This window comes from Carcharhinus amblyrhynchos, unplaced genomic scaffold, assembly GCF_965287045.1.
Source record: "Carcharhinus amblyrhynchos unplaced genomic scaffold, sCarAmb.v2.hapA scaffold_53, whole genome shotgun sequence".
In the NCBI taxonomy this organism is placed as follows: Eukaryota; Metazoa; Chordata; class Chondrichthyes; order Carcharhiniformes; family Carcharhinidae; genus Carcharhinus; species Carcharhinus amblyrhynchos.
This window is the reverse complement of record NW_027649794.1, coordinates 1,137,948-1,152,955: the sequence shown is the minus strand read 5'-3', so window position 1 is coordinate 1,152,955 and position 15,008 is coordinate 1,137,948. Positions and strand designations below refer to the sequence as shown.

Genomic DNA, 15,008 nt, shown 5'->3' with positions numbered 1-15,008 from the left:
CCTACGTGCAACATTAATAAATAAACTTATTAAAGAATTATACTCTAAATGGCAGAACCCTTAGGAACAGTAACATACAGAGGGATCTGGGCATGCAGGTCCACTATTCCCTCAAAGTGGCAAGTCTGGTGGTCATGGAGATGAAGAAGGCACATGGCATGCTTGCCTTCATTAGCCGGGACATTGAGTACAAGAGTTGGGAAATCTTGTTGCAGCTAAATAAAACCTTGGTTAGGCTGCATTTGGAGTATTGTGTGCACTTCTGGCCACCACACAACCAGAAGGCAAAGGAAGATTTGGAGAGAGTGCGAAGAATGTTCACCAGGATGTCGCCTGGTCTCGAGGGTGTTGACTCTGAGACGAGGTTGAATAAACTCGGGTTGTTTTCACTGGAAAGACAGAGGCTGAGGGGAGACCTGATAGGGGTCTACAAAATAATGAGAGGCACAGACAAGATGATAGTTAGGGGCTTTTTCCCAGGGTGGAAGTGTCAATGACAAGCGGGCACAGGTTCAAGGTGAGAGTGGAGAAGTTTAAGGGAAATGTGCAGGGTAAGTTTTTCATACAGAGAGTGGTGGGTGCCTGGAACGCGCTCCCAGAGGAGCGGGTGGAAGCAGGCACATTAACAACATTTAAGAGGCATCTGGGTGGGCACATGAATAGGGAGGGAATAGAGGGATACGGACTGAGTAAGGGCAAAAGGTTTTTTCTACTTTAGACAGGGTATCATGATCAGCATGGGCTTGGAGGGCAGAAGGGCCTGTTCCTGTGCTGTACTTTGCTTTGTTCTTTGGGAAGAAATTCATGAAAAGCCTCACAACTCTGGCAGAGTGTTGAACGTACATAAGCTCGCTGTCCCTGAGGCACTCATGCAGTGATTTTCTGCTCCAACACAGTCCACCGTCTTTTCAGAATCCCTGCAGGACTTGTACGATCTGTCGAAACACCCTTGACATTTCAGTCCAGTCTGTGTGATGTTCCTAGGCTCTGAAATACAAACCACAGCAGGCATTAGTTGCTGAGTGAACCAAATATCCTGAGGGAAATTTGGCCATAGCCTTTATTCGGTGTATTCTGAGAATAAGAAGGATCGGGCTGAGTGTCCGGTGTCGAAATTTGCTGATGACACAAAGATGAGTGGAAAAGCAAATTGTGCGGAGGGTGTGGAAAGTCTGCAGAGGGATCTGGATAGGCTGAGCAAGTGGGCGAGGACCTGGCAGATGGAGTATAATGTTAGCAAGTGTGAGGTTATCCACTTTGGCAGGAATAATAGTTGGGAGGATTACTATTTAAAGGGCGAAAAGCTGCAGCATGCTACGGTGCAGAGGGACCTGGGGGTCCTTGTGCATGAGTCGCAAAAACCCAGTCTGCAGGTGCAGCAGGTGATCAAGAAGGCGAATGGGATGCTGGCCTTCATAGCGAGGGGGATTGAATATAAAAGTAGGGAGGTCTTGCTGCGACTGTACAGTGTACTGGTGAGGCCACAGCTGGAGAACTGTGTGCAGTTTTGGTTGCCGCACTTACGCAAGGATATTTTGGCCTTGGAGGGAATGCAGAGGAGGTTCACCAGGCTGATACCGGAGATGAGGGGGTTGGACTATAAAGAGGGGCTGAATAGACTGGGTCTGTACTCGTTGGAGTTTAGAAGGATGAGGGGAGGATCTTATAGAGACGTATAAGATAATGAAGGGGATGGATAGGGTAAAGGTAGGGAGATTCTTCCCGCTCAGAAAGGACAGTAGGACTAGAGGGCACAGCCTCAAGATAAGGGGGAGGCAGTATAGAACGGAGTTGAGGAGGAACTTCTTCACTCAAAGGGTGGTGAATCTCTGGAATTCTCTGCCCGTTGAAGTGGTGGAGGCTACCTCGCTAAATATATTTAAGACACGGGTAGATAGGTCTTTGATAGACAAGGAAATTAAGGGTTATGGGGAGAAAGCGGGAAAGTGGAACTGAGCCACTTCAGATCAGCCATGGTCTTATTGAATGGTGGGGCAGGCTCAAAGGGCTAGATGGCCTACCCCTGCTCCTACTTCTTATGTTCTTATGTTCTTAGCAGCAAGAAGTCTGCTAATACTTTTGGGAGTTTAATATAAAAGATTTATTGAGAAGAAGAGAAGAAAATTTAAACACACATAACTACAATTACACAGTTAAGAAATCATCTTATAAAGCATTCACCTGCTTGGTCAGACCCCCATGTAAACACTTCCAAAGCAATGATCCCTGAAATAATTAAAAACCTAAAAGCCTAAAAACTCAGCAGTTCTGCAGCATCTGTGGAAAGAGAAAGAGACAGAGGTAACAGTTCGAGTTTGTATGACTCTTCTCCAGAGCTCTGAAGACTTGAGGATTACAATGGAGGGATTACAATGGGGGATTACAACGCAGGAAAGAGGCTACACTCACTACATTTGAGTAGGTTCCTGGCACATGCAGACAGAAATGGTGAAATCTAAGAACACAGGCTGCTTGGACTTGTATGGAGCTTCAGAAAGTAAAACAAAGCCATTTTTACTGATGTATACAGACAGTAAAAACAGAGCTAACACGTGAAACTTTGAGAAATAATTATTTTGGGAGAATTTATAGATTCACTTCCTTCAGTTGTTCAAATCCAGGTTGAAGAACAAAGGGTTAAAATGATGAGGCAGGCAGCAGAGATAACTGAACAGTGGCACAATGGTTAGCATTGCTGCCTCACAGCGTCAGGACCCAGGTTCAAGACCAGTCTTGGGTCACTGTCTGCACATTCTCCCCGTGTCTGCATGGGTTTCCTCCACATGTCCAGTTTCCTCCCACAGTCCAAAGCTGTGTGAGTTAGGTAGATTGGCCATGCTAAATTAACCCTTAGTGTCAGGAGGATTAGTAGGATAAATGTGTGGGGCTGCGGGAGTAGGATCTGGATGGGATTTTGGTCAGTGCAGACTCAATGGGCCAAATGGCCTCCTTCTGCACTGTAGGGATTCTATGATTCTAAGATTATGAGCTCATCCACAAATCAAAATCTTTCTTTCATCAGCCTCTTCATAGACTCCCTCCAGAGCAGAAGGAGGCCATTCAACCCATCAAGTCTGCTCCCACCTTCCAACAGAGGAACCCACCCAGGCCCTTTCCCGTAATCCGTAGTATTTACCCTACTAATGCCCCTAACTGACACATCTTGAGACACTGAGGGGCAATTTAGCATGGCCAATCTACCTAAACTGTACATCTTTGCACACTAAGAGGCAACTTAGTATGGCCAATCCAACCAACCTAAACATCTTTGGACAATAAGGGGCAATTTAGCATGGCCAATCCAACTAATCTACATCTTTGGACACTAAGGGGCAATTTAGCATGGCCATTCCAACTGACCTACATCTTTGGCCACTAAGGGGCAATTTAGCATGGCCATTCCAACTAACCTACATCTTTGGACACTAAGGGGCAATTTAGCATGGCCAATCTACCTAACCTATACCTTTGGATGCCAAGGGGCAATTTAGCATGGCCAATCCAACTAACCTACACATCTTTGGACAACTACATTTGTAGTTATTGAAAAGGTAGTGAAGAAATTGCCCATTGCAAGTGTGCAGTCGAACCTCAGAAACAATGAGGGTGGGGCATACATGGTGGCGATGCCTACAGTAGTTGAGCAGCCTGTGGAGACACAGTAAACAAGAGGTGTTGCAGAAATTGTTTCCAGATTGTGTAATAACAAGGCCACAGACTGCCAAGTTGCAACAGGAAGAGGAGATGTCTAAAAGCCATTGGAAGGATGTTGAAACCCAGTTTGGTAAAACTGCTTCTTTTAAATAAAAGCAAATTCCTGCAGATTCTGGAATCTGAAACCAAAAGAGAAAATGCTGGAAAATCTCAGCATGTCTGGCAGCTTCTGCAAGGAGAGAAAAGAGCTGATGTTTCGAGTCCCTTTGACTGAGGCTTGTCCGGACTCAAAACGTCAGCTCTTTTCTCTCCTTAGGAGGCTGCCAGACCTATTTCTTTTAAAGATTGTTCAGAGGAGCAGGTTGAAGAGAATGAGGCCAAAGTGTTTAGCTCAGTAAAAGTTGTGGAGTTACATCTTGCAATAAGTCCCTTCACCAAAATCCCTTTATTTATAACTCTAACAGAAATACACAGAGTGCTAGTAGTTAGCAGCCTATCCCCAGGGGTGCCAGAGGAACTTACACTCGTGGTTAAGTACGAGGCAAAGACTCCCTGATTGGCCCATGAAGTAGGGAAAGGATTCATGCATTTTGGACCTTTCATCATGACTGATCTTCTCAAGCTTACACTGCTCCTGGCAGTAATATAAGTTATTTGTTCATGTCTTACATGCTTTAATTTTCATTTTTATAAAAGACTGACAGTTTAATGTGGCTGTTATTTTGCAATTCTTGCCTATTTGTGTTAGTTGGACATTGTTACACAGATGGTAATTTACGATACCGGCTTTTGACAGCTGCTAATGGCAGATCGCGATCCCAGTTTTTAACAGGAAGAATCCTGCTGGGACAGGCGCAATCGCACAAGTAACTTCAAAGACAGGGATGCCAGTACTGCTGCAGAAGGGTTTTGAATCGTGACCGGATTAAAACTGTGTCAATTCTGCAGCTGCCAGCTGGACTGTGAATCTTGATTAAATCTGGGGTTGTATCACTACCAAGGAGGGAAGACCCGGAATTCTGGCCGGAATGGGAAACTTGTGTCGTGATTGACACTAAGACTCATGATGTGTAAATGTCCACTTGTGTTTGTGTCCTATGAGAAGTCTGGTAGTCCCTGCTTCTCCCAAAATTCTGGAATAAACGCCAGAGTTTTGAAATAAAAGTATTTTGACTCACTAACAGTCTCATGTGCAGTAGCCCCGCACTGTCGACTTCCCGATCACTGACTAGCTTCACATCACCTGCCATGTGATCCTACCCCACGGCCTCACCGCTGATCCTCCAGACGCGTCCAGGCCTGAGTGGCACCCTCCCCATACACACCCGCCTTGATCTCACCACCCCCCTGCTGCAATTATGATCTCCTCCCCCCACACCACAGTCCCGATATCACCCTCCCTGACACACCCCCACCGGCAGCCTCAATTTCCCAATCGCCCCGCAGTCCCGAACGCCACCTGCCCGCTCCGATAGCCAGCCCCGATCTTTACTCTGTGTCTAACCCCGTGCTGTACCTGTCCTGGGAGTGTCTGATGGGGACAGTGTAGAGGGAGCTTTACTCTGTATCTAACCCCGTGCTGTACCTGTCCTGGGAGTGTTTGATGGGGACAGTGTAGAGGGAGCTTTATTCTGTATCTAACCCCGTGCTGTACCTGTCCTGCGAGTGTTTGATAGGGATAGCGTAGAGGGAGCTTTACTCTGTATCTAACCCCGTGCTGTACCTGTCCTGGGAGTGTTTGATGGGGACAGTGTAGAGGGAGCTTTACTCTGTATCTAACCCCGTGCTGTACCTGTCCTGGGAGTGTTTGATGGGGACAGTGTAGAGGGAGCTTTATTCTGTATCTAACCCCGTGTTGTACCTGTTCTGCGAGTGTTTGATAGGGATAGCGTAGAGGGAGCTTTACTCTGTATCTAACCCCGTGCTGTACCTGTCCTGCGAGTGTTTGATAGGGATAGCGTAGAGGGAGCTTTACTCTGTATCTAACCCCGTGCTGTACCTGTCCTGCGAGTGTTTGATAGGGATAGCGTAGAGGGAGCTTTACTCTGTATCTAACCCCGTGCTGTACCTGTCCTGCGAGTGTTTGATAGGGATAGTGTAGAGGGAGCTTTATTCTGTATCTAACCCTATGCTGTACATATTCTGGGAGTGTCTGATGGGGACAGTGTAGAGGGAGCTTTACTCTGTATCTAACCCCGTGCTGTACCTGTCCTGGGAGTGTTTGATGGGGACAGTGTAGAGAGAGCTTTACTCTGTATCTAACCCCGTGCTGTACCTGTCCTGGGAGTGTTTGATGGGGGACAGTGTAGAGGGAGCTTTACTCTGTATCTAACCCCGTGCTGTACCTGTCCTGGGAGTGTTTGATGGGGGACAGTGTAGAGGGAGCTTTACTCAGTATCTAACCCTGTGCTATACCTGTCCTGGGAGTGTTTGAAGGGGGCCAGTGTAGAGGGAATTTGGCAGTGTTGATTTTATTCAGTCACAGTATCACTCAGTGGGATGGTCTCATTATCAGATGAATGTATCAGATGATGATTTGTGTTATAATGCACTGAAACCTTACCTGTTTCTGTTAGTTTATTGCATTGATCAGAGGTACAGCAAACGCTACTCTCTGAGAAAACCAGCTTTCCAGTATTAAAGGAGATGGGATCAGAGCAAGGTCCACAACCGTTACTAATCTGCTTTCTCGTCAATGCACCTGAAAACAAATATAGATTGTCACTGCAATTTCACACTTTCTTGGTTTGTTAATCTCAGTCATGAACAGAAAGAGACTGATGGAAAAATAAGGAGAGAGGAAGATGAAGCAAGAGAACAAAAGATGCAGAAAAGGTGTGAGGCAGTGGGTAAACGAGAGGAAGAGAGAGAAAGAGAGAAAAAGAAAAAAAAGTGACAAAGACAGATACTATGATCAAGTCGAGACTGATAACTTTAGTCAGAGTAAGTTCAAACTTCTTGTTCATAACAAAACAAAGCTGGCAACAAGATTTCCCCTTCTAAGATGTTGAATGTCGGTACCAATAACAAAACATTCTTTTTGCCAGAAATCTATACTTTAAATTGCAGAGCAGGGCTTGGTGCTCTCAAAGCCCTGCCGATGTGAATGGCATGAGCCTTGTATCCAGGCAGGAATGTGAAGTAGCTATTCTTGTGAGACCAGCTATGCTGGTCACCCCGGGCTGACACTATAGTTAAGAAAGCCCATCTATGCCTCTACTTTCTCAGGAGGCTGAGAAAATTTGGCATGTCCACTATGGCTCTCACTAATTTTTACCATAGAAAGCATCTTGAGCCATATTTCAGTAACTGCTATAATATCCCAGTCCCACGTACCCATCCATGCCCTGAGTTCGCCTGCCTTGTCCGTCAGACCTCTTGCATTGAAATAAATGGAGTTTAATCTGGAACTTCCCTTGCTCTCTGTCTTGCTTTTGCCTGATCTGCCTGGTATGAGGATTACTGAAACTGCCTTTTACTACTTAATGTGCTCTCTTTAACTTCTGTGCTGTCCTCAAACATCCTTTCTGTCTCCCTCTTGCTTTGAGAGAGAGACTGAGAGAGAGACAGGGCCAAAAAAACAGAGATAGAGAGAAAGAGAGAGACAGACTGAAGGGAGAGGAAGAGGGAGAGGGAAAACACAGAGAAAGAGAGGGACAGACTGAAAGGAGGGGAAGAGAGAGAAGGAGAGAGAGAGGGAAAAAAGAGGAATGAATGAGAGAGGGATTAAAACTATTGGACAAATTAGAAGATAACGTGTTACCATAAATGATAGTGGTTGAAGTGGTCCTGCAGGTGGTGATTCCTGTTTTACAAGTCACTGGTCTAAATGAGCAGGAACCGGATTGCCCTGAGCATTGGTTACAGACCAAAGGACGCACTGAGTGGAGAGAAAGAAGAGGCCAGAATGAGTAACATTACAATTCCTGGCTAAAGACAGTAACTCAGTGTGGCCCCTCTGCCCAATCATCCAGGGCCACACACACACAACCTTAAAGCACGTCAGCTGATTGTCCACTTGTCAGCGAAGTGAAGAGGTGGACACACATTTGCAAAGAAAGGAACAGAAGTATAGAAGTGGGCAGCATATTGGTATAGTGGTTAGCACTGCTGCTTCACAGCGTCAGTGTCAGGTTTCCATACCAGCCTTGGGTGACTGTCTGCACGTTCTCCCTATGGGTTTCCTCCAGGTACTCCAATTTCCACCCACAGTCCAAAGATGAGCGGGTTGGATGGATTGGCCGTGCTAAATTGCCCTTTCGTGTCACAAGTTGTGTCAGTTAGGTGGATTGGCCACCACACCACTCTTATTGCGAGGGGAGATGGGTTATAAGAATAAGGAAGTCTTGCCTCCACTGTACAGGGTGTTGGTTAGACTACGCATAAAATACTGAGCACAGTTTTGGCTTCCTTATTTCAGTTGCGGTGTACTCACAATGGAAGCAGTTCAGAGAGGGTGTGATTTACTAGGATCCTCCCGGGACTTGATGGTTTGAGTTATAAGGAAAGGCTGGATAGACTGGGACTTTTTTCTCTGGAGCGCAGGAAGCTGAGGGGTGATCTTATAGAGGTCTATAAAACAGATCAGCTAGATAGTCAATATCTCTTCCCAAAGGTAGGGGAGTCTAAAACTAGAGGGCATAGGTTTAAAGTGAGAGGGGAGAGATACAGAAGTGTCCAGAGGGGCAATTTTTTCACACAGAGGGTGGTGAGTGTCTGGAACAAGAGGTATTAGTAGAGGTGGGTACAATTTTGTTTTAAAACAGCATTTAGACAGTTACATGTGAGATGGGTATAGAGGGATCTGGGCCAAAAGCAGACAATTGGAACGAGCTGAAGGGTTTTTAAAAAAATGGCCGCCTGGACAAGTTGGGCCAAAGGGCCTGTTTCCGTGCTGTAAACCTCTATGACTCGATAAGGTTCACCGTGTGGGATGGAGGGGGTTTGTCTAACGAGGGAAGGTTGGGGGTCTTTACGCATTGTAGTTTAGAGGGATGAGAGGTGATCTTACTGAAACAGAGAAGATTGTGAGGGGGGCTCGAGAGGGTGGATGCTGGGAGGACATTTCTCCCTTCATAAGGCGGGGGTGGGATTTGAGAATGGGGGAGGGGCAGTTTTAGCGGTTGGGTCTCCCGTTGAAACATAGAAGACAGGAGCAGGTGGAGACCATCCGGCTCTTCGAGCCTGCTCCACCCTCCATCACGATCATGGCTGATCATCCAACTCAATAGCCTCATCCTGCTAACTCCGCTTAACCTTTGATCCCGAGCAGACTTTTGACAGGCTGAGTGGCCTCACCCCACTCCTGTCCCTGACTTCAGAAGGCGGGTTTGGGGAGGGCAGGGTTAGCAGGAAGGCAGCCACAGGCACTCACAGGGCAGACTGGCCAAATGGCCTGACCCTGTGCTGGAACGCTTTTGAAATCGTGCATCCCTCAAGAGTCATTCCCACCCTGGCAAACGTCCCAGAACACTCAGTGGCAGACTAGGAAATAAAATGTGGCTCCGTTTAAACCGTTTGTAGAAACGACAGCTAATGGTATCGCACAGCAAGATCCCACAAAGGCCAATGTCACAAAGGCTGGACACTGTGTAGAGCAGGCAGGAGTGGATCGCACTGGACTGTGCGTCCCAGGACGTCAGAGTATAACTGCCCTGTTCCTCTGCAGTGTCAGACTATATTCCAGGACTACAGTCGGGATAAAACAACAGTCTGGATGGAATGATAAAATAAAGACAAGCATTACCTTCAGGCAGCACCGTATATAAGATGACAGCCATGCGGAAAGTGTTTAAAATTGCCCTCCACATCATTGTTCCTCGAATAGGTTGGTGTAGAACCTGAGCCTCCAACAGCGTCCTGTTTATGAAGCAACTCCCCCAAGTTAATGAGAAATCAATAAGACAAAGGTGTTGCCTTTTCAGTTCCAGCCTCCTCTTTCCAAGGAACTGCCTCAGGACTCATTAACCCCATGAGGTGAGCTTTCACTCTGTCAGCTCTGTCTGTCCAAAGGATACTAGGATTGGGGCTAGCACAGTGGTTTGCACTGCTGCCTCACAGAGACCCGGGTTCAATTCCCAGCACGGGTCACTGTCTGTGTGGAGTCTGCACATTCTCCCCGTGTCTGCGTGGGTTTCCTCCAGGTGCTCCTACACCCCTTCCCTATCTCTGTAACCTCCTCCAGCTTCGACAACCCTCCCTATCTCTGTAATCCCCTCCAGCCCCTACAGCCCTCCCTATCTCTGCAACCTCCTCCAGCCCCTACAACCCTCCCTATCTCTGTAACCCCCTCCCTCTATACCCATCGTACTCATGTAACTATCTAAATGCTTTTTAAAAGACAAAATTGTACCCGCCTCTACTACTACCTCTGGCAGCTTGTTCCAGACACTCACCACCCTCTGGATGAAATAATTGCTCCTCTGGACACTTTTGTATCTCTCCCCTCTCACCTTAAACCTATGACCTTTAGTTTTAGACTCCCCTACCTTTGGGAAAAGATATTGACTAGTTACCTGGTCTATGCCCCTCATTATTTTATAGACCTTTATAAGATCACCCCTCAGACTCCTAATGCGCCAGAGGAAAAAGTCCCAGTCTATCCCACCTCTCCTTATAACTGAAACCATCAAGTCCTGGTTGCATCCTAGTAAACCTTTTCTGCACTCTTTCGAGTTTAATATATCCTTTCTATAATAGGGTGACCAGAACTGCACACAGTGTTCCAAGCGTGGCCTTACCAATGTCTTGTACAACTTCAACAAGACATTCCAACTTCTGTAGTCAATGTTCTGACCGATGAAACCAAGCATGCTAAATGCCTTCTTCGCCACTCTGTCCACCTGTGACTCCACTTTCACGGAGCTTTGAACATGTACCCCTAGATCTCTGTTCTGTAACTCCCCCAACGCCCTATCATTAACTAAGTCCTGCCCTGGTTCAATCTATCAAAATGCATCACCTTGCATTCGTCTAAATTAAACTCCATCCGCCATTCGTCAGCCCACTGGCCCAATTGATCAAGATCCTGTTGCAATCCGAGATAAACTTCAGTGTCCACGATACCACCAATCTTTGTGTCATCTGCAAACTTACTCACCATGCCTCCTATATTCTCATCCAAATCATTAATATAAATGACAAATAACAGTGCACATCAACACCAGATACTTATGTGCAAGCACACAAATATTTATTTTTTTTAATTCATTTGTGGGTCATGGGTGTTGCTGGCTGGCCATCATTTATTGATATGGATATGCCAGCATGATGTGGATGTGGATAGGTCTCTGACCTTCGGGTAAGCGTTCTCCAAGGCGGCCTTCACGACACACGACAGCGCAGAGACGCTGAGCAGAGACTGATAGCCAAGTTCCACGTACATGAGGACGGTCTCAACAGGGATCTTGGGTTCATGTCGCACTATCTGTAACCCCTGTGAGTTGCCTGGGTTTGCAAAACCTCACTCACTGTGCCGTCTGGAGACAATACACATCTCTTTAACCTGTGATCAGTGCTCCTTCCACTCACATTGTCGGCCACTTTAGGACTTGAACAGCAGGTTAGGTGTAAAGATTCGCATTCTAATCTGTAATCTGTAAACTGTCTGTGCTCTGCCTGAGGCCAGAACTCTCCATTCACCTGAAGAAGAGGGAAATCTCGAAAGCTAGTGAGTTTACTATCAAATAAATCGGTTGGACTTAAACCTGGGGTTGTCAGACTTTTTACAGCATTTATTGCCCATCCCAAGTTCTCCGAGGTCAGTTGGAGCCAACCACATTGCTGTGGCTCTGGAGGCACATGTAGGCCAGACTGGGTAAGGATGGCAGATTTCCTTCTCTAAAGGACATTAGTGAACCAGATGAGATTTTCCAACAATGGTTTCATGGTCATCAGTAGATTTTTAATTCCAGGTATTTTTTTATTGAATTCAAATTCCACAAACTGTCGTGGCGGGTTTCGAACCCAGGTCCCCAGCTGAGTTTCTGGATTAATAGCTTTGCGATAATACCATTAGGCTATCGCCTCCTCTTAAATATATATGGACATATCATGGGGTGCCATGAACGAAAACGCTATTGAAATATTTAGTCTGAAGGACATAATGAGTGACTCATTTAATGAAAAGTCTCACCTTCAGCAATGAGAGCCCAGATGATGAGAATATAGGAGATTGGCTTCATCTCACTTTGATATTTGATGTTCCTGGGACAGAGACATACAGAGTCAATGGCAGGGTTCTGAGGAATGTGGAGGAACAGAGAGATCTTGGGGTTCATATCCACAGATCTCTGAACGTTGCCACTCAAGTGGATAGAGCCCTGAAGAAGGCTTATAGTATGTTAGCGTTTATTAACAGGGGGTTTGAGTTTAAGAGCCTTGGGGTTATGATGCAACTATACTGGACCATGGTGAGACCACATTTGGAACATTCTGTGCAGTTCTGGTCAACTCACTATAAGAAGGATGTGGAAGCATTGGAGAGAGTGCAGAGGAGATTTACCAGGATGCTGCCTGGTTTGGAGGGTAGGTCTAATGAGGAAAGGTTGAGGGAGCTGGGGCTTTTCTCCTTGGAGCGGAGGAGGATGAGAGGCAACTTAATAGAGGCTTATAAGATGATGAGAGGGATTAATAGAGTGGACACTATTTCCTCGGGTGGATGTAGCTGTTACTAGGGGGCAGAACTATAAGGTTTATAGTGGGAGATATAGGAGGGATGTCCGAGATAGATTCTTCACTCAGAGAGTGGTTGGGGTGTGGAACAGACTGCCTGCTGTGATAGTGGAGTCGGATACTTTAGGAACTTTCAAGCGGTTATTGGATAGGTACACGGGGCACTCCAGAATGATAGGGAGTGGGATAGCTTGATCTTGGGATTGGACATAGCTCGGCACAACATTGAGGGCCGAAGGGCCTGTACTGTGCTGTTATGTTCTATGTTCTAGAGCACTGAGACAGAACTCCACACCAACTCTGTGTTCAGCACCCACTGAATATATTCCTGAGGAGGTGAGCACAGTCCTAGAACCTGCTGCTACTTCCTTGTGTCTTTGCCAAGGTGCTTTCCCAGCCATTCCAATAACAGTCAATTGAGCTGCCTCTCTCCCTGTCCCGGAGACTGGACTGGTTCTCCCACACCATCCTCCCGCTCTCGCTGATCCCATCTCGGGAAGAGGGGAGGGATGAGGGGGACAGTCAGGTTGAAGTCATCCAGAAGGAACATTTCTCACAAAAGATCGCTGTAATTTGAAAACAAACAATAAAACCGCTCTGAGCAGAATTGCTGAGTTTAGTTTTGGATTTGTGGTCTAACCAGTTCTGAGACAGACAAGAAGGATGAGGACATTTTAAAACACACATTCCTTGTTCTGGCTCGCTGTCTGCCCAGATTCCTGATATTGACTCTATTTCTTGTTTAATTCTCACAGAGTCCGTCCATGATTATTCTCGGCTGGGAGGCTTTTAGGGTTTTTTTGAAACACATGGGCTTTCGGAAAATGATGTGAGAACATAAACCATGTTCCAAGATTCAGCTCGTTGTGAGATTGAGAATATTTCTACACTGGTTTCACAGAACCTGATGTGGAGATGCCGGCGTTGGACTGGGGTAAACACAGTAAGAAGTCTCACAACACCAGGTTAAAGTCCAACAGGTTTATTTGGTAGCACAAGCCACTAGCTTTCAGAGCACTGCCCCTTCATCAGGTAAATGGGATTTCTGTTCACAAACAAGGTGTATAATGATCCAAACTCAATTTACAAAATAATGATTGGAATGCGGATCTTTACAGCTAATCACGTCTTAAAGGTACAGACAATGTGAGTGAAGAGAGCATTAAGCACTGGTTAAAGAGATGTGTATTGTCTCCAGACAGGACAGTTAATGAGATTTTGCAAGCCCAGGCAAGTCATGGGGGTTACAAATAGTGTGACATGAACCCAAGATCCCAGCTGAGACCGTCCTCATGTGTTGGAACTGGGCTATCAGTCTCTGCTCAGCGACTCTGCACTGTCGTGTATCATGAAGGCCACCTTGGAGAACGCTTACCCAAAGATCAGAGGCCGAATGCCCATGACCACTGAAACGTTCGCTAACAGGAAGGGAACAGTCTTGCCTGGTGATTGTCGAGTGGTGTTCATTCATCCATTGTCGTAGCGTCTACATGGTCTCCCCAATGTACCATGCCTCAGGACATCCATTCCTGCAGCGTATCAGGGAGACAACATTGGCCGAGTTTCAAGAGTATTTACCGTGTACCTGGTGAATGGTCTTCTCACGTGAGATGATGGCAACCGTGTCGATGATCTGGCATGTCTCGCAGAGGTTGCTGTGGCAGGGTTGTGTGGTGTCATGGTCACTGTTCTCCTGATGGCTGGGTACTTTGCTGCGGACAATGGTTGTTTGACGTTGTGTGGTTGTTTGAAGGCAAGAAATGGGGGGTGTGGGGATGGCTTTAGCGAGATCTTGCCTCAGGGACCTTGGTGAGTTGCTGCAGTGCATCTTGTAGATGGTATGTACGGCTGCCACTCTGTGTGGGTGTTTGAGGGAATGAATACTTGTGGGTAGGGTGTCAATCAAGTGGGGCTGCTTTGTCCTGGATGGTGTCGAGTTTCGAGTGTTGTTGGAGCTGCACCCATCCAGGCAAGTGGGGAGTATTCCATCACACTCCTAACTTGTGCCTTGTGACACATCCTGGAGTGGGTTACCATTGAGCAGAAACAGAACTGGACGAGCCATATAAATACTGTGTCTACAAGAACAGCTCAGAAGCTGGGAATCCTGCAGTGAGGAACTCACCTCCCGACTCCCCAAAGCCTGTCCACCATCTACAAGGACACAAGTCAGGAGTGGGATGGAATTGGACATGCATCAGCTCTTGAAGAGATGACTAATTATCCCCACACTCCCCATAAACTTCTGCCCATAGCTGGGGTGGCACAGTGATTAGCACTGCTGCCTCACAGTGCCAGGGACCAGGGTCAATTCTACCCTTGGGTCACTGTGTGTGTGGAGTCTACATGTTCTCCCCATGTCTGCATGGGTTTTCTCCGGGTGCTCTGGTTTCCTCCAAAAGACATGCCGGTTGGGAGGTGGTGTGTGTTAGGAAGAGGGGGCTGCTAGATCAGGTGTTTCCGTGTATCCGGGGACTGGGATGGATGTCCAAGTGGTGTGTGTGTTGGGAGAGTTGTCTTTTGGGGGTTCCTTGGCTGGGGAAGTTTTGTGTCTATTGCTGATCATGGTAGGGTGACACGGTAGCACTGCTCCTGCACAGCTCCAGGGTCCTGGGTTCGATTCCCGGCTCGGGTCACTGTCTGTGTTGAGTTTGTACATTCTCCTCGTATCTGCGTGGGTT

The 15,008-nt window shown here is 46.8% G+C and overlaps 1 protein-coding gene across 1 annotated transcript in view; it reads right to left on the bottom strand.

The window, feature by feature from the left end:
• Positions 1 to 814: 814 nt before the first annotated feature.
• Positions 815 to 15,008, bottom strand: part of LOC145337591 (uncharacterized) — a 156,430-nt gene continuing 142,236 nt past the window's right edge. The window contains exons 14-15 of the mRNA XM_080182383.1: positions 6,218 to 6,355; positions 815 to 987 (exon numbers count right to left, since the gene is read on the bottom strand). Coding sequence (XP_080038509.1) covers positions 815 to 987; positions 6,218 to 6,355 — 311 coding nt within the window. The remainder of the gene's footprint in view (positions 988 to 6,217; positions 6,356 to 15,008) is intronic.